Below are 25,283 nucleotides of genomic sequence, written 5' to 3' on the forward strand. Positions count from 1 at the left end.
ACGGCAGCGAATGTTGGCCAGCACTATCTCGGCACACTCAAGAGCTTCACGTCACGGAAATGAAGATGCTGAGGTGGATGTGCGGCGTAACGCGGTCTGACCGCATACGCAACACATTCATTCGAGGTAGTCTTGGGGTCCGTGACGTAGCGGATAAGCTCCTAGAGAGTCGCTTGAGATGGTTTGGCCACATTACGCGCCGGCCTAAGAACTATGTCGGACGCAAGTGCCTTGCTATACCAGTCCCTGGGGTGCGACCTCCCGGACGCCCAAGGAAGCGCTGGTTGGATGTCGTGATGCAGGACATGAGAGCCAATGGTCTAACCACCGAGGATGCAAAAGATCGTGCAAAGTGGAGTAGGTTGTGTAGGAAGGCAGACCCTGGCAATAGCCGGGATTAATGCCAGGATGAAGATATATATTATGTTCACATTTTTATATGAATTAAATGGCTACTACTGTTTAAACACCGGATGCATTCATTGAAATTTTATAGTTCAAGGCCCCCGCGTCGTTCTGATTTAACTTTATTTTTATTTACTTTTATAGTCCAATGCGCGTAAGGATACGACGCATGCAATAAAACAATAACACTTACAGGACTATACATATAATATCAAAAGTGCAAGTTAATTAAACAGTCATTCAGTAAATTCTGTACCATCGCTCGAAACACAACGCCGCCATTACCAGCCGCGGCTAGAATGTTTGCAGTCGTAGTGACTCTCGTATACGAGCTCGTACAGTACAGTACTCTGTGTACACAACTACGCGTCTACTGCTTTGTTATGCTTAGATGAACAGAATCGTTAAATCCACGCACTGGTCGTCGTAGCTCGGGAGCACAAGGATGTGGGTTCGATCCCCACTCGATTTCCGTTTCTTCGCTCTGGGATCGAGGCAAAAGCGCGGCGTTGAGTTCCGCCATACGCAATGCCTCCAGAATTCGGCGGAAAGTGCGCAACAGAGTGTGTTAACACTATATTCCCTCTGCATACCCTGCTGTGTACGGGATACAGCGTGAAGCTGATTTGGTTAAATTTTTTTACCTACATGGAAAAGTTGTTTTAATGAGATTTTTCTTTTTTTTGTTAAAAAAGGAGTAATTAGTTCATAATTTTAAAATTATGAACTAACGGTTTTTATAATCTTACGATACATATGCACCTAGTGTTAAAACACTGTTTAATTAAATTAAAAGATTTTAATTTAATTTATGATTTAATTTTATTTTCTATATTAAAGAAATTAAGAATCTTGTTGTATTTGAAGATTCGAATAAAAGGTAATTAGTGAATAGAAGTAGGCTGTATTACACTCGTACTGTGTGATGAGAGATAGTCTCACGAAGCGCAGTACGGCGAGTCGCAGGCGTGGAATGTGGAATCTAGCTTCACGCCGTAACCCTAGCGGAGTGGTCCTCCATTATCTCCGGTACCTGAGACTACCTTCCTCCTGCATCTTTGAGACTGTGTTTACGAAGGGCAATCGAGGTCTCCTACCTCTCTTATCGATCACTATTTCTTCATAAATCGTTTTTGCCATTCTTTCATCACTAATTTGTTCGACGCGACTAAACCAGCTGAGCACGTCCTTCTTAATTCTCACCGTGACATCCTACGAAGAGGAAGGCGCGTCTTAGAGCAGGCACTACAAGTAGCTGCTTATCTACCGAGCACCTGCAGTTGTGAAATACTTTCGTACTCCAGTTTATTTTTCTGAGAATGTTTTGAAATGACAGTCGATATGAAACAGAAGGTGCGCGCGCGCGGTCGCCGTGTGTATGACGACAGAGCACGCTGGAATGTTGGCGTTGCGAAATAACCTTTCAAAGTTACTTATCAACAAAACTATAAGCATTGTGCTGAATAATTATTACGAAGGTGACTCTACGTATTACAGCAGGGTACACTCAACTCAACGCCGCGCTTTGCCTAGACACCAGAGCGAAGAAATTAAAATATAAACGTAAATAAATATTTGACTTCCTCGAGTGGGGCTCGAGCCTGCCTTGCCTTGTGCCGCTGCGCCGCGACGGCCTCGATACTAATATTATCTATGGCAGGACTTTGCTCTATGGGCATGGCTACTACACTGCTATAAAACACAGTAGGGTTTAACAACGTACTTTGTTTTACTTTTAAATTATAACAAAAAAAAATATGATAGGGATTGACAATAATAACTCAGTGAATAAAGTAAAGTCCTTACAAAGTTATCTATCGTTTTACAAACGTAACTTAGAAAGTAAATAATTATGATAACAAACAAATAGTAAACGTAACAACGATCCCCGCGGGGCTGCGACGCCGTGTGTAACTGCCTAGCTGTTTGAGAATCTTACATAAATATTAAATACCTATATTAATATAATTTATACGTAAATTTATATTTAGAACAGAAAAGAATAATTATTCTTCTAATCTGACTTAATGCATAAGTTAAAACGAGTTAATATTAAAACTTATATATAACTCACAAAGTGTAGCGGCGTATAATTAACGACACTCGTAAATAATGAAATAGGTCAGCCTAATGACTGGAGCGTAAGAAATTAAATTGTACGGAGTTCTCAAAAGTCCGTGAGTGCAGGCAGCGAGCAGGCAGCGTGCAACAGCCGGTCACGCGCTCGACGACGACGCTTCCTCGCTCCGCCTTCCGGAGAGCGCGGCGGCAGGAAGCACTACTCACTGACTACTGGTAACAGTTAATCTTGTGCTCTACCAACACCCATTTTGGACACGAGAAAACATTTATATTTAAAATGTACTTAATTATAACAAATAAAAAGGACGTTTGCGGCCAGTCGTGGCGCAGGGACACAAATTGTGACTGGATCCCACTCACGGACTGGTCAGGCTGGAAGGATCAGAGGAAGTGGTGGTAGCCCCAACACGAGAGAAAGTGGAATTTGTTTAAAGATCTGCTAAAGCTGATAAGGGCTCCGACGAGGAGCGCTCCACAGCTGCATAAGATAAAGAGATGACATCATTCCACACTAAATATAGAATATTTGCATTCGTAGTTAACTAACATTTGAGGAAAATGTGGGTTGAGCGAAACGGTGCGATGAAGGTCAGAATAGAATAGAATAGATTATAAAAAGGCAAAACTGTAAAAACATATTTCCAGATGATTACTATCACTTATATTCAAAAATGTACTTCAAACACCTTTCTTCTACTAGACAGAGAGCTATTAAGCCTATTCTCATATAAAACGCTTGAAGCATTTAAATCGTGTTTAATCTAATGGTATTAGGGGACTCGTCTCTTGTTTCATTTGATTGCAGGCATGGAGGAGGCATGGAGGCTGAGGCGAGCCGACGTACAGTGAGAGCGATTACGTAAGGCGGCCAGTTGACCCGGATGACGCGCGTTGGGAGCGACCGGCCCTCCGATAGAGTGCACGGAGTGAGACGGAAACACAATAGGTTCTCTATATGAACTCTAATAACCGAATGGAACGATTTCTATTAGTTTTCAGGAATTCTATTTTAACTTGTGAGTTTCTGTTTTTGAACCACTGACTGCGCTCGAAAACTTGAAATTTCTCTTTATAGTAAACCATTTGAAGTTAGCTTCGTTTTTCACAAATGAGAGGCATTCTGTTTCATCGTGACTTTCAATTTTTAATTCTACATTCTTATCAGCCTACATGATGTACGGACGTCGAAAATACTTCCTTATTAACATTGAAAAATTTAACAACAACTAATTTTGGGTCCTCTTTTATTCCTACTTGATGCGATCATCGCCAATTTTATGAACATACACGTATTACACGTAAAACAAACGTGTCTGTTTATGGAACATTTTCTTTTAAATTAACCTTATGCTTAAACTTGAGTTAGAATTACTTAAAAAAGGTTTTTTTTAACTACATTCTAAAAAAAATATTATCGCTATTGCTATTTCAAACACTTATTTAAAAATATTAAAATGTACAGAACGATATCTGTATATGCATTTAAGCATCTACATACATATTGTACGCGGCGATTGAGGAACATCAGATGTGGCAACAGGAGCACACATGAGAGCATAAACATTTTGGAGATTCCTGCATCCGCCCAGTAGCAGCTGGCAGCTACCGGAGGTATTTGCTCCATCGAACAAATGTTCTTTTAGATTTAAAAACATAAGAGTTAAAAATGCTATAATAACAAGTTAAAAAGTGAAACAATTGAACATAGAGCGGCAACTTGTCAAGCGTAGCAACGAAACACGGAAGTGTAATAGAGACGGTCAATTAGACTACAGCGTGTTCTAGGTCGAAGGAATTAGACGAGGGGAGCGCTCGCTGCTTCCTCTCGCAGAGACAATCGCGGTATACATACATATTGATAAGCAAAAATATTAAATCATTAATATCTATACTAATATAATAAAGCGTAAGAGTTTGTTTGTTTGAAAGCTGCATTCTTCAGAAGTGCTATAGGCTATATAATATTAAATATTACATTACACATCTATACTAATAAATTAAAATACTTATTTCTAATTTGACATACAATTTATTCTGCCATGTTAATAACAACCGTCTACGCGACCGTTAAAATAAATATAATAGTCACTTTTAGCATTTCATCTAGATTGAAATTATAGTTTCTGTATAACATTCTAATAAATAATAATTATAGTTAGGGAGGCGAAGCAGCAAACTGTGGAGTCACTCGAGCGTCATTGAGACCCATTGGGTTGCGAAGCTTAGATGATAACAAGAAAAAAATGTCATATAAAAAATTTCGTTTGACCGGTGGGTTGAGGGGCTATAGATTTTCAAAAATGTAAAAAAAAACTGTTCCATGGACATACTCGAGCGTGTCAGATATTGGTATCATCAATTGCCTACGTCTTCTTAAGCATGAAAATATGTTAATCTGACAGTTTCCATGGTGGAGGTGGTCGTGCGTAAGAGTTAAAAATGGCAAAAAAAATAATATTGTCGAGCGCGTCAGATTTTCTAAGGGGGTGTTAAGTGAACCTAAAAAAAAGCTCTTATGTAATAATCTGACGATTTGGATGTGACGCAAGCTCGTAATCGTTGTTTGAAAATGCAAAAAAAAATCGTCATCTTGAAATACTCGAGCGCGTCAGATTAAGGTATATATGGTTCATCTTCATGCCCTAGACGTGATATCTCAAAATCAGACGATTATCTGAAGGGACTTGCTTAATCTGACAATTATTAACATTTTTTTAAGCCAATACAAGAAACAAGTCAGCTTTACATTGTATCCCGTACACAGCAGGGTAGGCAGAGGGAACCTAAGGTTAAGACACTCTGTTCCCCACTTTCTGCCAAATTTTGAAGGCATTGAGTGTTGAGTAGCAGCACTTAACGTCACTGTTTTGCCTCGACACTAGAGCGAAGAAATGGAAATATAAATTTCAATAAATATTTCATCTCCTGGAATGGAGATTGAACCCACAACCAGTTGGTTTTACAGTCACACTCTGTGTCCCTGCGTCACGACTGGCCTCAATTTTTTTATTCATTGAACGTAATCAATAGAAAAGCTCAAGAAATAGAATGTAACTAAAAGAATGTATGTTTGAAATAGAATACTTGTATTTATGAAAAAAAACTACAAAAAAAAATACTTTTTCAAGTATTTTTTTAAATTATCTTCTTTATTGATGAGTTAGGGACTAATAAAAAAAAGAAAGAGGGAGATAGGAATAGAAATACGGTGAGAGGAATATATGCAATTCTTAGGTACATCGAACTTTATCGATCAATTTCTATTACTTCGGCTTGCGGAATTTGTCAGATTATATATTTTTCGTAATCCTTGAATGATTCCCTCCAAAATAAAAAAAAAATTAGCCGCGCTCGAGAATGTCCAGATAACGTTTTTTTTTTACAACTTTGGAGCCCTCCCCCATCTTTGCGTCACACTCAAATTGTCAGATTAGTGGAATATACACGATTTAGCATGTAACTAACTTACCCTACCTTAATCTGATGCGCTCGAGAATGTCCGATGATCAATTTTTTTTTACTAATCTGATCCTTTATCCTAGACGCGCGGCTATACATATGAAGCTAATATTTGGTGGAAGTACGTAACCGAGTACAAGGAATCCCCAGTATCTTAATCTGATGCGCTCGAATGACTCCACAAAGTCCCCTCTTCGCCGCCCCTACTATAAGGAGATGTCACTGATTCGAAATGACCTAGCCTTCGGGCGCCATAGTATGACCGACGCGAACGAGCAGATGGCGTTGACGGTTTTATAAATTTTCATACATTCTCGAACTATTGTAAATTTTTTATGTAATTATTTGCTGTTTATAATTAATTTAAACTACACTTGGTTCTATTCTTATTTTATTTGATATTGCTCGCAAAAAATGTCATATTTGATATAGAGAAATGTTTAGTTATTTCATAGAGTCGATATCTATATACTGAAAACTTTAGGTACTTTTTCTAATATTAAGAATATCCTTTAGTTACTTTTACTTCTTTTGTTGGTTCATTTCAATAACTCAGCTATTTTTTCTAATAATATGTCTCTACTTATTATTCTTTTTGATTATTTAGGCTTATATTTTCTTACTAATTCTATTCATAACTGAAAATAATTTTATCAATATATTTAATAAATATAATATTCCTATAGTTGAAGCAGGCGAAGCCGCGCCCGGGTTCGCTAGTATCTTATAATAATAAACAATAATAAAACAATTGTTATATAGGTGTGCTGGGGGCGCGACAGACGTTGTCCGTCCAAAAAGTAAATGTACACGTGCACAGTAATTTACTTTAATTATTAGACATTATATTATTTATATGTTTTTTCTGATTTTTTGTAGCCTACTTAATATATTACAGTACACACAGATTTCAGCGTCACCTCTTAGGTTTCATTATATATTTTTAAAGCACCCTGGAACCCATTGCACCAGTCACCACCATCATTTAGGGAGAGTAGGATGACAACGAAATCACAACCAGAATTAAAAGCAAGTAAAAGTTAGCGTGCAAAGTTTCTCCTACTACGAAAGTGAACCAAAGGGATTAAGTGCGCGCATGCACTTGTAGCTGTACCAGTTTAGAATCGAACGACTCCGATATGTGTAATGCTAACCTCGAGATAAGCGTGAGTGCTCTTGACATATTTGATATCCTATGAACGCATTGCTTCTGTACTAGGACCTATTGTTTCACTGACATCATTGGGCACCGGACACTGATATACAATACGTACATCTGACTGTAGTCAAATATATGTTCAAGGTGACTCCAGTTGACGTCATCGACCTTCACGACAGCTGACGACACCAGCGAGTAGCAACCAACTAACCTCGAGACCGCGACGCGACGCGTGTGCTACAAGCTGCAAGGGACCGTTGATACCTTCACGCGATCTACAGATAAATGCCCTTGAAGACGGGCGTCGAATATAAAATATTAGAAATGTCACAGTATTTCTATAATTATTAGACCGTAGACCGTAAAACATTCAATTTAAGATTATTAAATAATCATAAAATTGAAGCTTTAAAATCGGAAATGAGTCATCCTTTCAATTAGATAGGTACAACTGGCATTTCAGCAAAATAAACATAATACCTGTTTACCGAGTGTTTGTCATTAGTAAACAATGTAATCAAAACATTAACTGCACTCTGTTGTCTTCGCCGTATTGGGGGGGAGGAGCACAAACGGCAAAGCGAGAAGCAACGGCAGTGCAAATATCGTATACATAATATTAGATAACCTCCTCACATACTCAGATTGTATTCACAAAATGACGTCACCTCGCGCACTTTGCAAAGCTCCAACGCCAGCAATTGTAAATGGACAACTGCTTCACACGCCCACAATTAGGTTACGACCTACTACACTACATTCACACTAACATATACATATATGAGATTTGTAGGAAATCATGTCAAAATGATAATCTATATATCTAAAATCGAAAGGTCACTCACTCATCATGAAATCTCAGAAACTACATGTGCTAGGAATCTCAAATTTTGCATAGGAGTTATTTATAGGACGTAGGTGCTCGCTAAGACGGGAATTTGCAATATTCGACTTCTAAGGGGTTGTTTTTGGGGTCGAAAGTTTGTATGAAATTTCGTTACTACAAATGCTAGGAGTCTCAAATTTTACATAGACGTCACGTCACTAGGACGTAGCCATGGAGGGAGAAATTAATAATAACATAGTTCACGCGGGTGAAACCGCGAGCGGGCCGCTAGTATTAAATAAAATTTCAATTAGAAATACGGATAGCAGTACTATAAGTTCAATTATAAAGTGAACTAAGTGAAAAGTATTCTCATAGCAAGATCAGATGTCGCGTGTTAGAGCGGGAGGTCCGCACCTCAATGTCGCTCGGTCGTTATCTTCTGCAGAACATCAATAAAATATGACAAATAAATAAATTATTACAAACTGGCTCTAAATTTCGCACTAAATATCGAGAAAATCTCAGCAATTTATTAGTATATAATAAAAAATTTAAATTATAATTATTATACTAAATAGTCGCTTCATGTCCACGAACGTCTCGATTACTTACAGACGACACTAATTAATTATGAGATAGCACCATCAATAACGGAAAGTACGACATTCCCAGATTGTATCTATTATTTAAAAATCCAATTTTAAAAATATGGTAACGGAATGAATAAGTGATGCACCGGATGTCGTCCTCCCTCTTACACCTGGAAGAGAAACCGCCGACCCTTCATCTAAAAATATCGGGCATCACGCCTGAACCTAAAATAGATTGTAATATTTCATTTGGTGAGTGTCACTCAATGAACAAATGATGGATGTAAATGTTAGTAGCAATCTTGAATCAACATTTCAATGATCTAATTTCATTCCATAATAGACATATTTTAACATAAAGACTAGGCCAGTCTTTCATCTCAGTGTGATCCTCTGAAGAATGACTAGAATAATAATCGTTCTGTAATAAATATTTAAAACAGATTATTAATATGTCTGACACTGCAATCGTCCTACGGAGGCATAGTTCTCTGAAATTTGACAAAGTGGCCGTTTAAACTTAAATATAAAATATTATAGCCTTTTTTCAATACTTTTTCTTAAAAAAAAATAGTTAAAAAGAATAAAGCTTTCACAAGCCGATAGAGAATACTGTAAAGAATGCCCTATCTTATTGAGCTTCTGCGAGGTGTCACGGTTGTGATCACAGGTCTCCTTGCGCGTGCGTGCTGGTACTAATTAGAACGCTCGCCAACAGGCAGCAACGTGTGTACAGGAATGAAGGTCGCACACAGCAAGCTTCATCAACAGTGAGGCTGTAAACCGCCCTATTGCTTAAAAACGCATACATTTTAAGAAGGCTTTTCAGTTTGGGGTGCTATTCACCAGTGTTTAGAATCATTTTTCTGTCATTGTTAAACAAATTTAGAATATTAAAAATATTTCTCTAGCAAGTAAATATATAGTTATTTAAATAAATAATCTACACATCTATACTTATAATAAAATCGTAAGAGGGTCGGTGTCTGTACTTGGAAGATATTTTAAAAAAATGTTATTGGGAACCTTTATTAACAAAATAGAACCCAAAACAACGATTTTTTAAATTTTTGTATGTCTGTGCGTTTGTAATCGCTAATCTCAGAATCGGCTTAACCGATTTCGATGCGGTTTTCACTATTGGTTTCCGAAGCTTCCAAAAATATATAGGGTTTATTTTATTACAATCGGGTTATAAAAGTAATGTCAATTTAAAGTACTTAGTTCGACAAATTTGCTAATTACCGTAACAGTTATTTTATACAACTGTTTTACTGAATTGACTGAATCTATAGTTTTCAATATCTTCATTAATTTTTCTATATCAAACGGGCGTAGCTCCGCACGGGCCCACTAGTATAATATATACATATAATATATACCTACACATAAAAATATATCTGTCTCATTGCAAGTGTGGTAATTATGTCAATATAGTTTATATTTGCCTCAAGTCCGACAGACCTATGATGCAGTACTCAAACAGTCAGACGAGGTCCAGCACCGGTCTGGTGGTCGCCAGGAAAGTGGAACCTGATAAGTCACAACCAAAACATAAACCGGAATATAACAGATTTATTTAAGTATTACAAAATATAAATATGATAATTTGTTATAAAAGTCAACAGTAAATAGGAAACAAAGTAATGTAGCTGCGTTAACCCAGCTTCATGTTTTACCGCGTTAGTGGTCGTTAGCTGAGACAGTCAAAAAGGCGACGCAGGAAATGAAAGGTGGTTCGCAACTGCTCGACCAAGACGACAAAACTGATGCAAGCGCACAGTCACGAGCCACTCGGCGGGGCTCGGCGGGGCTTGTATTCGTAAACAATTGCAAATGGATGCGTTTATTGGTAGTATGCAGAACATGTAAAGTTTAAGTTTTTTTTTATTTAATAAGCTGTTTTTTGTTCTTAAGTAATGATGATTTAAGTCCACCACTCAGTCCACTCAGTCAATGAGTCTATTTTATAAATGCAATGATAACATACAATACATAATCTAGAACAAATCAACATACTCGTATATGCAACACAAGCAAAGTATCCTTCAATAAATCGTATGAAACTGGACCAGAAACAAATACATTACAACAAACTATGTCGCTATTATTTCCAATAATCGCTTTAGAACTCGTTTTAGTATTCTACAAGTGAATTATTTGAATTGACTAATTAGTAATTGCCAATGATAACAACGCTCGAAGTACTTAACTAAAGCTTTATCTTTGGTTATTAGATAAATGAATTATTTGTCAAGGTCTCTAGTGATGTAATGGCAACAATAATACATGTAAATGGTGGGAGAGTGTAATTGCCGCGCGTCGTCATACGCGCTCGCCGTAACCTCTATAATTGAACGAGATGACATCACGATAGCGCAACACGTTGATAACGCCTTCACAGTATTATTATATTTTAAAGATATACATCCTAACCTTTTTTAGATTGCTTTTCACGCTCCTTTTCCTTTTCTCTGGCTTTCTTCTCGCGTTTTTCTCGCTCTTGCTTTTCTTTTTCGAGTCTCTTCATTTCTTTTTTCATCTCCTTCTCGCTTTTCTTGGACTTAGTGTCGTCAATTTTCTCAGATAATATGAAAGCCCCCGTTTGGATCTTCGGATCCACCTCCTCTTTGGGCCTCATCTTCCACTCGCCCTCGCAATAACTTCACACGAAGAAAATATAAGAATAGCCACAAAATTCCGTGAACAAGCACTCCCTTACCACGAGGACGCTCGAGCGTCGCGAAAATTTTCGATTTTGATTCGGCACAGATCGGCGGCAAGTTGATAGTTTATCGCTTACGTCTAAGCTAGCCGCGATTGGCGGAGGAGTCCGGTCGCGACGGCGCCTCGACTAGCACTGAGGCGCGGGGAGCGCGCGCTGCGCCGGCGCGGCGACGCGAGATGCGCGCGTACTCTATAAATAAAGTTTCATTTCCTATAACATTGTATAGAATCAGAAAACGATTTATGGCCATTGAACTCATCAAAGCTTTTTGCGAATAATATCTAAGTGACATTTTTACATTTACGAGCTCTAGATGCCATTACATCCGATGCCAAGTGCAGTACGTTTCTGCGGTATCAAGACACGCGCCAGCGTTGTGAACCCAAGTAAAAATCTCTTCATAACTAACTTGTAAAGAAATTAGTAGCTCACGTGTTCAAACCCCCTAGTTTGTGATGTTAGTAACAAGGTAGTCTATTATCAACATGCCCCTGTAGATACGAAAAAATATTAAAACGATTATTAATTACGATTATATTAAAAAAGAAAAATAAACAATATGAAAGTTTGATTTGTTTGTATCCCGAGTGAACACAGAACTCGGTAACCATTTTCTTTATATTTCATGAAGTTTTTGTTAATTTCTTTACTTATTAAGAAGCAGGTACTGTATTACTGTATATTATGTTAGTCTTGAAGAAACGTAAGAATATATCATAATTGTGAGGAACGCCTAATGTTTAAAGCAACCTCACATTTTTCAGTCATATAAGCACAAAACAAAACGTTGCAGACGCAGGAAACTTGGAGTAGTTCGAGCGGAGAGCAAGCTGGCCGATGAGGGCCGGCGAGGGCCGGTGAGACGTGACGCAACGCTCGGCCGCGCCTGGCCGCCCTGAGAAAGTGCATTTACGACCACCACTCTACGCTGCGCGCCACCTGTCATAAGTTGGTTATACCAACCATGAAACCTTCATCCCAGGAACGCTTGGAGATATTGGGAAGACATTTAAATCATATACGGCGTAATATACGGCATAAATCATATACGGCAGATCTATGGCGCCATGATTTGAAATATGATAAAAACATATTTCTTTATTTACTTAGAAAGAACATATGGCCGTTTTGCGTTGCATTTTTATCGCAAAAAATCAACACTACGAAGGGAATCAAAATTCATAGGGTACTTCCGGTTGACCTAGAATTATGAAGCACAGGTAGTACTTGTTTAGGAAAAACTTTGAGAACTGTACATATTTTGTAGTTAAATCCTAAAAAATAATATCCTTAAAAGGGGAGCAAAATTTGGTATTAAAGCCGCTAAGCTAAGCTTGAATTTCAGAAAAAGCTCAAGACCTTTTTGTACGGAACCCTCGGTGGATGTGCCCGACTCGCGCTTATCTGGTTTTTTCTATATAAAAACATGACATGTTACGAAAAATGAAGTAGGTCTCACATTATAATTAAACTGAAACACGAACATTGCTGGCAGAACAAGAATAAACGAAGATCACGAGTTTACATTGTTGCTTAGTACCGACAAACATTACTTACCTTAAATATCTTAAATGTTCATTAAAGGAGACGTTCTACGAGGGGAGGTCCAAAAGTTTGGAGAAAGTGAGTGGAGTGAAAGGGTTCTAAATTAAATGAAACAATAAATCTATTTTCCCGTTTCAATATAATCACCCTTAAGCTGAATATATTCATTGGATCTATGAATTAATTGTGATTGTCATGGTGATTTCTTTCACCTCAAAATATTGCCTTCTTCACCTCATTGTCACCTCATAGTAGCTCTCTCCGACGAACGCCCCATTGAATTGTCTTACGTTGAATTCAATAGACATATTATAGTATGCGTGTATCGACCCCCCTCAGGTAGTTTTCAAGTATTTGAAGAAAAAATGGAGGATGTTCTGAATAATTTGAGTTCGAATAGTAAATCTTTAATCGTATGCGGAGACTTTAATATAGATATAATGCAGGTGACATCATTAAGCTTTCGTCTTCTAAACTTATTTAAATCTTTTAATTTGTTTAATATTTTCTCTGAACCAACTCGTATAACGAATACGTCCGCTACTTGTATAGATAATGTTTTTTGTCATTGTGAGACTGTAAAAAAACAAATTATTACTAATTATTAGTAATTTTAGCTCTGATCATTGTGGTCAAATGTTTTCGGTAATAGATAAAACAGTCGCAGAACGTAAACAAATATCAATTAGACCAATTACTGAAAATAAAATTAATCTTTTTAATAATAAAGTGAGTGAAAAATAGCAAACTTAGAAATAACCGGATTAAATCCGGATCAGCTACATTGTAAAGTTTTTAATTTACTCTCTACAAAGTTTGGTAACATTTTTAAGTTAAACAAATATATAAAAACTCGAAGTTAACTTTTAGCGACTGGGCAACTGTTGGTATATACCGAAGCAGAAACAAACTATACGAATTATATAATATGAGGCAATGGAATCAAGATCCGGAGTTCTTGTTAAAAGTTAGAAACTTTTCAAAAATATTTAAAAAGGTATGTGTCCAGGCGAAGTCTATGTATATACGAGCAAAAATTTTGAACTCTAATAATAAAATTAAAGCTACATGGGGTGCTATTGCTACTGTAACTGGGAGATCTAGAGCTGTCAGTGAACCTATTAAATTAAAAGTTAATAATATAATTTTAAATTCAGATTTAGAAGTGGCAAATACTTTTCAAAATTCTTTTTCTGATATATCTACTGAAGTAACACGTTCACTGCCATCATCTCCTTCGGAAGCAGAATTAATACTAAAAACCCATGTAAATAGTTGTAGACAAAATTTTGTGTATAAGAATGTGTCACCAGATGAAATTGTCAAGACTTTTAAAAGCCTTAATTTAAAGAAAACTGGTGACTTATGGGGCATGTCTGTTAAAGTTTTTAATTTAATTATACCTAATATTGCTCCTTACGTTGCTTTAATTTTTAACAATTGTGTAGAATCCGGTACTTTTCCTGATATAATGAAATATAGCAAAATAGTGCCGCTTTACAAAAGTGGAGATAGATCTGAGCCTCGAAATTACAGACCGATTTCTGTTTTGCCATCCTTAAGTAAAATATTTGAAAAAATAATGTTCAACCAGCTCACAATTTTCTTAAATATTAACAATTGTTTCCATAGTGAGCAATATGGTTTCACCAAAGGCAAGTCCACTACGGATGCGGGTGCCGCACTCCTAAAGCACATTTATGACGCATGGGAGAGGTCACAAAATGCAATTGGAGTGTTTTGTGACTTATCCAAAGCCTTTGATTGCGTAGACCATGTAACTCTGTTGTTAAAACTAAAACATTATGGTATACAGGATACTGCCCTTGACCTTATTGCCTCATATCTAAACCAAAGAATCCAGACGGTTAGTATAAATAATGTAAAATCATCTGGATCTCCTCTAGAGATGGGCGTTCCACAAGGATCTATACTTGGTCCTCTTTTATTTCTTCTTTATATTAACGATCTGCCTTTTTATGTGAAGAACCTATGTGATATTGTACTTTTCGCGGATGATACCTCTTTAATATTTAAGGTTGACAGAAATATAATAAACTATGACGAAGTGAATAGTGCATTATCGCATATTCTTCGTTGGTTTGATGTTAATAATCTAATGTTAAATGCTAAAAAAACGAAATGCATCGAGTTTGCCTTACCAAATGTTAAAAAACATAATTTTAATGTAATAATTAGAGGAGAACCTCTTAATGTGTCGGAATCAGCTATGTTCTTAGGTGTTACTATAGATTCCAAACTCCAGTGGAACGCTCATCTGGAAGCACTTGCAGATAAACTCAGCTCTGCCGCGTTCGCAATTAAGAAAGTAAGACAAATGACGGACGTTGAAACTGCCCGACTAGTCTACTTTAGCTATTTCCATAGTATTTTATCTTATGGAATGCTGTTATGGGGCAGTGCTTCAGATATCAATTCAATATTTATTCTCCAAAAAAGAGCCGTAAGATATATTTATAATCTAAGAGCTCGAGATTCTCTGCGAGATGTTTTCAAAGATGCAGGTATTATTACAGTTGCTTCCCAATTTCTATACTATAATATTCTCTTTGTCCGAAAAAATATACATTGTCATAGAAAAAATAGCGACAGTCATACGATAGAAACTGGAGAACTTTTGAACCTCCCCTCGTAGCTGTAAAGTACAAAAAAACATTTAGTTTGACGCTGTAACCCACGTATAGCTGTAGACTGAGGGAAACTAATACTAAGTTCATTCATGCAAAGATCAATCTTCGAGACTCATCTTAACGCCGTTTAAGAAATAAAAATAATTTATATCCCTGAGAATTGATCCAATAACTGTCCCATTTCTGTAACATTTGCTATCGATAAAGTAATTGAAAAATTGATCGGAACGTATGCGCGGGAAAGTCCCAGAAGTCCTCTCTCTCTTGAGACGTGGAACCTGCACTGCACATGAGTGTTGCAGGGTACACACCCTGAAGGCGCGCGGCGCGGGGCGCGGCTCGCTTGGCCTGGAGTAATGTATTGATTATTTATTTAATAACGCAAAAACTAAAACTTCGCATAATATAACAAATTAAATTAAACTTGAAACTAAGCAATAAAGTTGTACCGTACCACAAAAATAATAACAATACAGTTATCACAGATATGGCTCGATTACTATTGATATTATATCTTCAAATTCTAAAATAGCAGATATAAATAGTTTGTATAATTGACTTCATATCATAATCTATTTAAAAAAAGATAAATAAATTAACTTAACGCATTTCATTTGAGGTTAAATAAAAAATAATAATAGAGAGACAAGTCATATAATCAATAGAAAATACAATAAGATTGATAGTCATCAAGGAAGGAAGCAGTAAATATTAAAGGCGCATACAATATCAGGCAAGTTTCACGCGAACGCGAGCCGCGACTCTCCCGGACCTGTTGTTACTGATGTTACGAGAACGAGAGAGACGCAGCGGAACGTCGTTGTGAATAGATGCGTCTTATCATCAGATTCCCATTGTTATATACGGTATTTTTTTCTAGGTTTATATTTTTTTGGAGATGCATCGTAATATCTATCCATAAACATAGATAACTGTCAACTAAAATAGGAGCAATGGGAAAACATTTGGTGGGCACTATTGAGCCGCTACAAAATTAGTGTGAACATATGTAAAGTTAGTCATAAAGTTTTATTAGGTGTACGTTATTGTCGGCGGATGTCACGAGACGCATACGGACGCTTCCGGGAGCGGCGACCGGGCTCGGAACTTGGCACTTGTCGGTAAGGTATGACACCTTGAAATCAAAAACTGACATTGCACTCGCTTGCTAAATCTAATCATCAATTTTGTCACAGTTGTATAAAAAGAATATATTTATTGTTTGAATTTAAGGAATTACAAAACAAAATCGAAGTTTAACGTTTTTATTTCTACATTATCTCTTCTCTATATGTATAATAAAACAGTACAAATATTTTGTCTGTACGTTTAGTATTTTTGACTGAAATGGATAGAGGGACACTTAAAAAGAATAATAGAAAGAAAAAATATTTTTTTTAAATTTCTTGTCTGTCTTTATGATCACGCTAATCTCCGAAAGTAGGTACTGAACCGATTTACTTAAAACTTTCACCGATTCTTTTTTCTTCTTTTTTTTCTTTCACCAATTGTTTCATCAAAATCTGTTCATTAAAAAAGTTATCGGCGTTGGAATGAACTCAAGGCACGAGTTTGCCTGCAAATATATAGCAATCTATATATATGTATTTTAACCACTTTCAAAACAAGGAGAAGATTCTCAATTAAATATTTTCGATTCGATTTTCGATTCATTTATTCGATTAATTATTTTGTATTCGATTTCGATATTGGATTATTCGATTCGTTTTGGGTATTTTTTGTAACATGCAATCATTACAGTTATTTTACAAACAATATTATAAACTCTTACACAATTTAAGGCTGTTACTGAACGAGTAAATTAAAAACAGTTACCGCTAGGGGCAGGTCCTCCCTTAGTACATTCCGAAGGACAACAAACCTATCCTAGTGTCTGAAGAACATTTCACGCTATCCCACGCCGCAAATCAAGTCAGCGCTTGACCGCTGTAAACACAAAAGAGTTTTTAATCACTTTCTTTACCTCATTTCTCTTGAAGTGCTACATTACGAAGTGTTTACTTTTAAATAATTATTTTTTATATTTTGTTGTTGTGGTACTTTTTATTTAAATGTTAGTGCTCGAAAATAGCTTTCTAAATGACGTGAACGATATTATATACGTTACATGGAACACGGAATAACTATTCAGTTTAACGATCAGTAGTGGTGGTGGTAGTGGTTGCACAATAGCGGAACACAACACAAGTGGCACATTCAGGTGTCGTTCTAATTCGACAATGATATTAATCAATATTGCCGCAACATAATAGCGGATTACAAATGTTTGCATAACAACCTAATATACTAGAGACTGGAGCCGGAAATACTAGAGCCGGGGGGTGGAGCCGGGTGGTAGTCGTGCTCTGCTGGACCAATTTTCATTGTTTTTGATTCGTTGGATTTGTCTCCGCCCCGAATAGCAGAATACGTCTTAAAAACAATGAAAAATCGACGAATACATAATTACAAAAGATGAATCATTCTCCCTATACTCGATTCACAATGGCGAGAGACAAAAGGCAAATAGCACAGTAAATAATATATCTTATTATAGAAATAGCATACCGGTAAAGCTCTAAAAATAAAAAAAAACAAAATTCATAATTTTTTTTACACTACAATATCCAATTTTTTTACACTACAATATCCAATTTTTTACACTACAATATCCAATTATTTTCGTTAATAAATTCTGAAATACAGTTAAAAAAAGGTTAAATAAATGCGAAACGTATGTCACGTTTGAATATTGTCGGTTGAATTGCATTAATTTGAACTACTTATAGAATAGTTAGACATTTTATTTTATATTATAAACGCTGTGTTCAGTGATTGAAGTGATACAGTCATTATTATGTCATTAATTAGGATCAAGTTACAATATATATATATATATATATATATATATAGTATTGATTATTAAAATTACTATTTAAATTTGTGGATATCGATGAAGTTATTTTTATAAATATATTTTGAAATTTTATAAAATTGAACATACATTTCTTAAAAAGAAGTAGGTAATTATGTTAAAAGAAAGGAATACGAAAAGAAGTACGTAACAAGAAACGAATACAATAAATAAAAAATAGAGATTGTTTTTTTTTTTTTTATTTAAATTTAACAATTTTTAAATACTTTACATGTAAAAACACCTAAAAGCCAACTTCTTCCCAAATTTGGTACTTATTTTAATAGTATAAAATTAAATGACATACTGTAATTATGACGACTTATATTTTATATTGAAATATTTAGTCATCCGTCAGATTATATTCGCCATTTTCAGTTATTTTCATTGAATTTTCGTGATTCCGTTGTTACTTTTGTTGTTTTTATTAATAAAAACTTTAGCAGTAGAAGCTTGGCAAAGGTGCATTGACCCTATCGTCATTCATGTAGTCGATAGTTCCTCAGAATCGTAACACGAACTTCATTGACTGTCAGCTAGTTAAATATACATAAACTTGTTGCATGTCAGGTGTTGTTGGGAAGGTAGGCAGGCACCGTGCCGACTGACGCATGGCGTAGTCCAGTTCCACTTCCAGCGACCGACAAACCTTCTATTACGTTCAAAAGTAATGATATAACGCCAGTGCGCCAGTGCGCCAGTGCGCCAGTGCGCCAGTACGTAATGTAGATATCGGTTGGTGATGTGCTATCGTTATGGTGGTAATGTCATCTAATATTACGCTGCACTATTCACACATTACACTGTGGACACAAGTGGCAACGCTAACCTAACTCACCAGCGTGAGTGTGCCACTCCAGATATCACTTTACTTCCTCGTATATCGGTATGTTGTCAAACGTAGTCGGGTGGCACAGTCGCTAGGGGCTCTGGACGAACTCCCGACCCCACGGCTTATAATAATCCAATAAAACGTGCGATCTTTTCACCCCAAAGTAATCTATTTGCGAAATACTGAGGGGAAGCCCCGCGGATTACTACCGCGACTCTGTTTGCAAGTCTACACAAAATACGAAAGTATCTAGCACCTTCCTTTTTCTATACAATAGATATAAACAAGAATCATTAATAGTAGAAACGACATTTACTTGGCCATCCTTCACGTTCTTGATGTATAAGCAATATGAATAATTTCGTCAATTGAATAAAACTGTTTTGAGAATGTAAAAGTTTTAAACTTTTTTTTAAGTGAGATTCCACACTTAGGAAAGAAAAATGCTTATTTAGAAAACGTATAAATATTTAAACGTAGCGGGGCTCGAACCCGCGCCTCCTGGAAACCAACCTGCCGCTCTGACCACTAAGCCATACCTGGTCGGTTTCCAGGAGGTGAATATATCACTTAAGGGAATAAACTATTATACTACTAATGTAAATAGAAAGCAAATTTGAGCTTATCAAATGTATAAATGAACACATTTTTAAACTATAAGTCAGTCGGCATTTCATATTAATATTGCGAAACTGATAAAATATTATCAGCCAGCAGCGTCATGTTGCTAGCTGAGCTGTAACCGACGACACCTATACCTCTTTAATATTTAAAGTTGACAGAAACAACATAAACCATGACGAAGTGAATAGTGCCTTATCGCATATTCTTTGCATTGGTTTGATGTTAATAATCTAACAGTGGCAAGAGGAGGCATCATTACCCGGGCGCCGCTCATAAACATACATATGCCACTGGACATATAGTATGCAAAATTCAATGAAATTGTGGTCATATTGATACCATTACTCACCCTCAAAATCACATGTCATTTTTTTTATATATATATATATACTTTATTGCACTTTAAAAAACATATAAGTAAAACAAAATTGAGATATTCGTTAACAATGGTGGGCTTATTTCTAAAAGAAATCTCTTCCAGCCAACCAAAGGAAGTGGATATGACTGTCCAACAGCGGGAAGAGATTACAGTGCAGTTTTTAACACAGAGAGAAAAATAAATAAGGAATTAAAAGTAATAATAATAAAGAAGACACATAATGATTCAAATACATAAATAGCTACATATACATCCAAAGACATGCATCCTATATACATGTATACTGTAATTACAAATTAAATAAATAAATAATAGCAAATACATACATACTAAATTTATGATAATAAGTACGTATACATAAATATTTATACTTATAACATACATACACATACGTACACACCTACTTACATACATATATATATACATATACATAGATACATATATACAAACGAGTGAAGTGTGGAAAAAAAAAAAAAAAACTGTCTGAATCCAGTGAGTTAATTGTTCACAGCAGTGAGTAAATGTTTTTTCAATTGGGATTTAAAAGACATTAGGGAAGGACTTCTTTGGATAGGGATGGGGAGATCGTTCCAAAGTGATGCGGCGTACACTGTGAATGATTTGTGGAGGAATTTGGTATTGCTCCTAGGTATTTCGAGCGTCGGAATAACGCACGATTGCCTAGAACGTGAAGGACGAGGGAGAATGTTGAAGCGGGAACGTAGGTAAACAGGAAAATTGTGGTAATTAAGGATCTTGAAAAGTAAAGTAAGGATGTGCATATCACGGCGAAGACGAATTGGGAGCCAATTAAGTTGAGCACGAAGTTGAGATACGTGGTCATACTTACGTAGATCGAAAATGAAGCGTATGGCGAGATTTTGAAGTCGCTCTAATTTATTAAGTAGCTCCTCGGTCGCATCCAAATAGCAAACATCAGCGTAGTCGAGAATTGGAAGAAGAAGACATTGCGCTAGCATAATTTTGGTTTTTCGAGGGAGAAAGTATTGGAGACGTCTAAGAGAATGGAAGGAGAAATGCATGCGCCTGCTGATTGCATTAATATGCGGTGCCCAAGACATGTTACAATCCATTATAAGACCCAAGTTCCTAACCTCACTACAATACGGTATTGGCACTCCAGAGTAGCGTATCGCTGGTACAGAATCCCAGTTGATTTTGTGTCTAAGTCTATTACTGCCTATAATAATAGTTTGTGATTTTTTAGGGTTAATTAATAGACCAAAAGATTGAGCCCACGACTGTATAGCACCAAGATCGCTATTTAAGCTTTCGATGGTTTCAGCCAATTCATTCAAATAACTGTGACGGTAAAGCTGCAAATCATCTGCATACAGATGAAAGGGAGAAGTAATGATTCTAGAAATATTATTAATAAAGACAGAAAAGAGAAGTGGAGAAAGAACGCCGCCTTGGGGAACGCCAGCAGTGAGATCAAGCCAAGTCGATGTGATATCGTTTGCTTTCACACACTGTCGGCGGCCGAAGAGATAAGAACGGAACCAATTTATCGCTGTAGTAGAAATATTGACTGCTCGAAGAGTGCCAAGAAGTATATCGAAGTCCACAGAGTTAAAAGCACTGCTGAAATCCAGCAAAACCATAACAGTAAGCTTGGTGTTCTCCATAGCGCACCGTATGTCCTCCGTAATATTCAGCAGTGCTCCAACTGTGCTGTGGAAGGGACGGAAACCGGACTGGAAGGGACACAGTAGATTGTTGGATGAGAGAAAGGAATAAAGCTGGGTATTGACTAAAGATTCGAGGACTTTGGATAGAACAGGGAGGATAGATATAGGACGGTAATCAGTGACATTGGAGGGATTAGATGTTTTGGGTAATGGAATGACATGAGCACTCTTCCATTGTGAAGGAAAGACATTATTGGACAGTGAATAGTTTATAATGTGGGTGAGCACTGGTGCAATGCCTTCCAACACAGGAAGAATCATCTCAAGGCTGAGATTATCAACTCCAAAGGCTTTGGTGGAAATGGAGCTAACACACTTCTTGACATCATCCTCTGATACAGCTTTAAAAGAAAAGGGAATGGAGTCTGGTAGGTCAATTCGGGACAATAAAGTAAGTGTTTCAGATTTTACTATAGGATTTATATTCAATGGTGGAGTAGTGAAAAAAACATTGAGAGTATTAAGATCCAATGAAACTTGACGAGTTTCAGTGGTTTTGCCTACACCAAACGACTCCAAGAATCTCCATACTTGTGCCTGACTGAGATTCTGAATAGTATTATGAAAGTAGCGACGCTTAGCATCCCTACACATTCTGTTGCAGATGTTTCGCAGCTTTTTATACAGTGAAATGAGTTATGGTGTAATTTAATTCTAGAAAATTGAGGACCATGATAAAAGTGTCTGGATAAAAACATTCCAGGTTGTTTCCCCGCATAAAAACAATATAAGCAATACTTTACAAAATAAATACACATGATGATATTTTAGTATGCAGCCTCTAAGTCAAAGTCTATAAATTAATTACAATATATAACTTGTGTTATTCATTACAATATAAAGTACAATTATTTCAATTAAACAGTACAAATATTTTATTTGTACATATTATCATCATTTAACTGAAATGGGCACTTAAAGAGAATAATAGAAAGCAAACATATTTTTTTAAATTTCTTGTCTGTCTGTCTGTATGTATGATCACACTAATCTTCGAAAGTATTGAACTGATTTACTTAAAACTCACCAATTGCTTTGTTTTTACTCAACTTAACATCTAAAGGTTGTTTCATCAAAATTGGTTCATTAAAAAAAAAGTTATCAACATTTAAATTAACTCAAGGCATGAGTTTGCCTGCAAATATAAAGCAATCCATATCTATTTACAATATTATACTTACAATAAATCTGTATTTGTTTGTGTTATTTTTAACCGACTTTTAAAACAAGGAGGTTCTCAATTAAATATTTTCGATTCAATATTTGATTTATTATTTTGAATTCGATTTCGATATTTGATTTAGGTATTTTGTGTAATATGCAATCAATACAGTTATTTTACAAATAATATTATAGATCCTTATTCAAATGTTATTGCATTACATTTAAGGCTGTCACTGAACAAGTAAATTAAACTAGTCATTGATATCAACACATATGACTGTCAGTCAATTCTGTTAACTAGCCGCTGGCAGGCCGCCGGTATTAAATAATCCCCTGCTGACTTTCATAATTGAAGTATAAAAGATATTATCAAATTTGAGTACAAGTTGATAAAACACACCAGATTATAGCTGCAGAGCTGATGCAGACTGTAGCATTTATGTAATACTCCTCCAGTATTGAGTGGCAGAAATTAACACAACAATTTATCTCCTCAAGGTGAGGACATGAAAATGATTCATTACCTCAAGTGGAGATGAAACCCACAATCGTCATAACTGTGCAATTTATAATTAATATTTATTTAAAAAATATAATAATTAGCCCATAATTATAAATTGTATATTCATCCAAACTAACAACTTTATAAATAACTTGTGTCTGTTATAAACATCTTGTAACCTTAGTGAAGTTATATTATGTACATTTTTAAAGTACTTCCTTTTTAGTAAAAAATATGACTTATGTCTACAGATGACAACAGTGTGCAACAATAGTGTGTAATTATGTACCTGGTGGCAGCGGCTCAAGGACATTCTATATGTTCATTTGACACCAACGCAATAATGAAATCACTTAGTGAATTTAACTTGTATTGATAGACTTATAAAGTCTCTGATGTGAAATATTTATTTATTCTTTTACGTTTAATAATTAAATAATGAATAAATAGTGGTGTCGTTAATTCAAAGCATCTAAACGCTTAGACTACGGTATAAATTTCCTTCTGTCTTCACCATAGCTTTATACATATCATTTAACTATCACAAGTGTAATTTGCCCTTTTTTTTTCTGGACATATGCTTAGGAAAAATCGATATTTTCAACATAACAAGACACTGCTAGCGAAACGTTAAGTAAATACTTATCAGAAAAATAAAATAAATACAACATTTTAATTAATGAAATGTAGTGTAGTTCTCTAATAATTTTTAATAACTCAGAAATAGCTACAATAAATATATATATATATATATATATATATATAATAAAAAACAGCAATAAAACACCGGCACTCACCCATCTTGACGGAGTTGCTTGTTCTCCGCACGGCGCACTGTACTCGCTAATGTTTGTTGAGCGTCATCACAAACTGCACTTTAGTTATTTTCACGTGAACACTGATATATTATAGGGTGGACCGCCGGTATTCAATATTATATATTTGAGGTGTCAGGGAGTTGGGGACGGAGCAGCGGGCACTAGGCAGGCACCAGGCACGGCGCAGGCAGGCACTGGCGCAGCTGTCAGTCATCGGCGCGCGCGTGCGTTCGGAACTCGGACTCGCCTCGCCTCGGCCTCTCTTTACTTACGTTTATACCATCTAATACGACACACTACTTATCACCTGAATGCTATTTCTGTGGCCTCGTTTTATTTATTTTGTTACTATAGAAAACATAATTATGTTTACAGTTAACTAATTATTTTGAGGTGATAGTTAGAACGTAGTACACCTATACTACTTATTTGTTTTCTATTCAAAATTAAATATTAAGTAAATTAAATATTAACTAAATTTCATTTTAGTTATATTATTTTACTTTATATCTTTCCATATATATATATATATATATATATGGAAAGATATATATATATATATATATATATATATATGAGTCTGAGCGATTTCATGATAATTTCCGATAGCAATTGATTAAAACACCAACACAATCTAATTAAAAATCACTATATTATTTTATTAGTTTCTTACATTAGGTATATAAACGTTACTAAAGCACTAAATATCTCAATGCATTTTATACAGAAAGTACATAATCTAGTCTCATTTGTGAAATATTTAATTTGCAATTAAACATTTTAATTAACAAATGGGTAGAGGTAATGGGATTTAGTTCTATAAAAGATCACGCCAATGCCACTTAAATATTTCGAACAGTTCTCAATATTTTCATTGAGTTCACGCTTTA

The 25,283-nt window shown here is 35.8% G+C and overlaps 1 protein-coding gene across 10 annotated transcripts in view; it reads right to left on the minus strand.

Moving 5' to 3' along the window:
* Unc-115a (actin binding LIM protein Uncoordinated 115a) overlaps nucleotides 1-24,818 on the minus strand; it is a 52,834-nt gene extending 28,016 nt beyond the window's left edge. For 8 of the 10 annotated variants that reach the window (XM_085203455.1, XM_085203453.1, XM_085203454.1 and 5 more), the window contains exon 1: nucleotides 10,961-11,394. In XM_085203455.1, the coding sequence (XP_085059581.1) occupies nucleotides 10,961-11,165 (205 nt within the window). In that variant the 5' untranslated portion in view covers nucleotides 11,166-11,394. Of the gene's footprint in view, nucleotides 1-10,960; nucleotides 11,396-24,372 lie in introns of those variants that run through there. The other 2 variants (XM_085203456.1, XM_085203461.1) reach the window with 2 other exon arrangements.
* Nucleotides 24,819-25,283: the final 465 nt, after the last annotated feature.

The sequence above is a fragment of the Heliconius melpomene genome, chromosome 19 (assembly GCF_056956725.1).
Source record: "Heliconius melpomene rosina isolate 202511_hmr_F chromosome 19, ASM5695672v1, whole genome shotgun sequence".
In the NCBI taxonomy this organism is placed as follows: domain Eukaryota; kingdom Metazoa; phylum Arthropoda; class Insecta; order Lepidoptera; family Nymphalidae; genus Heliconius; species Heliconius melpomene.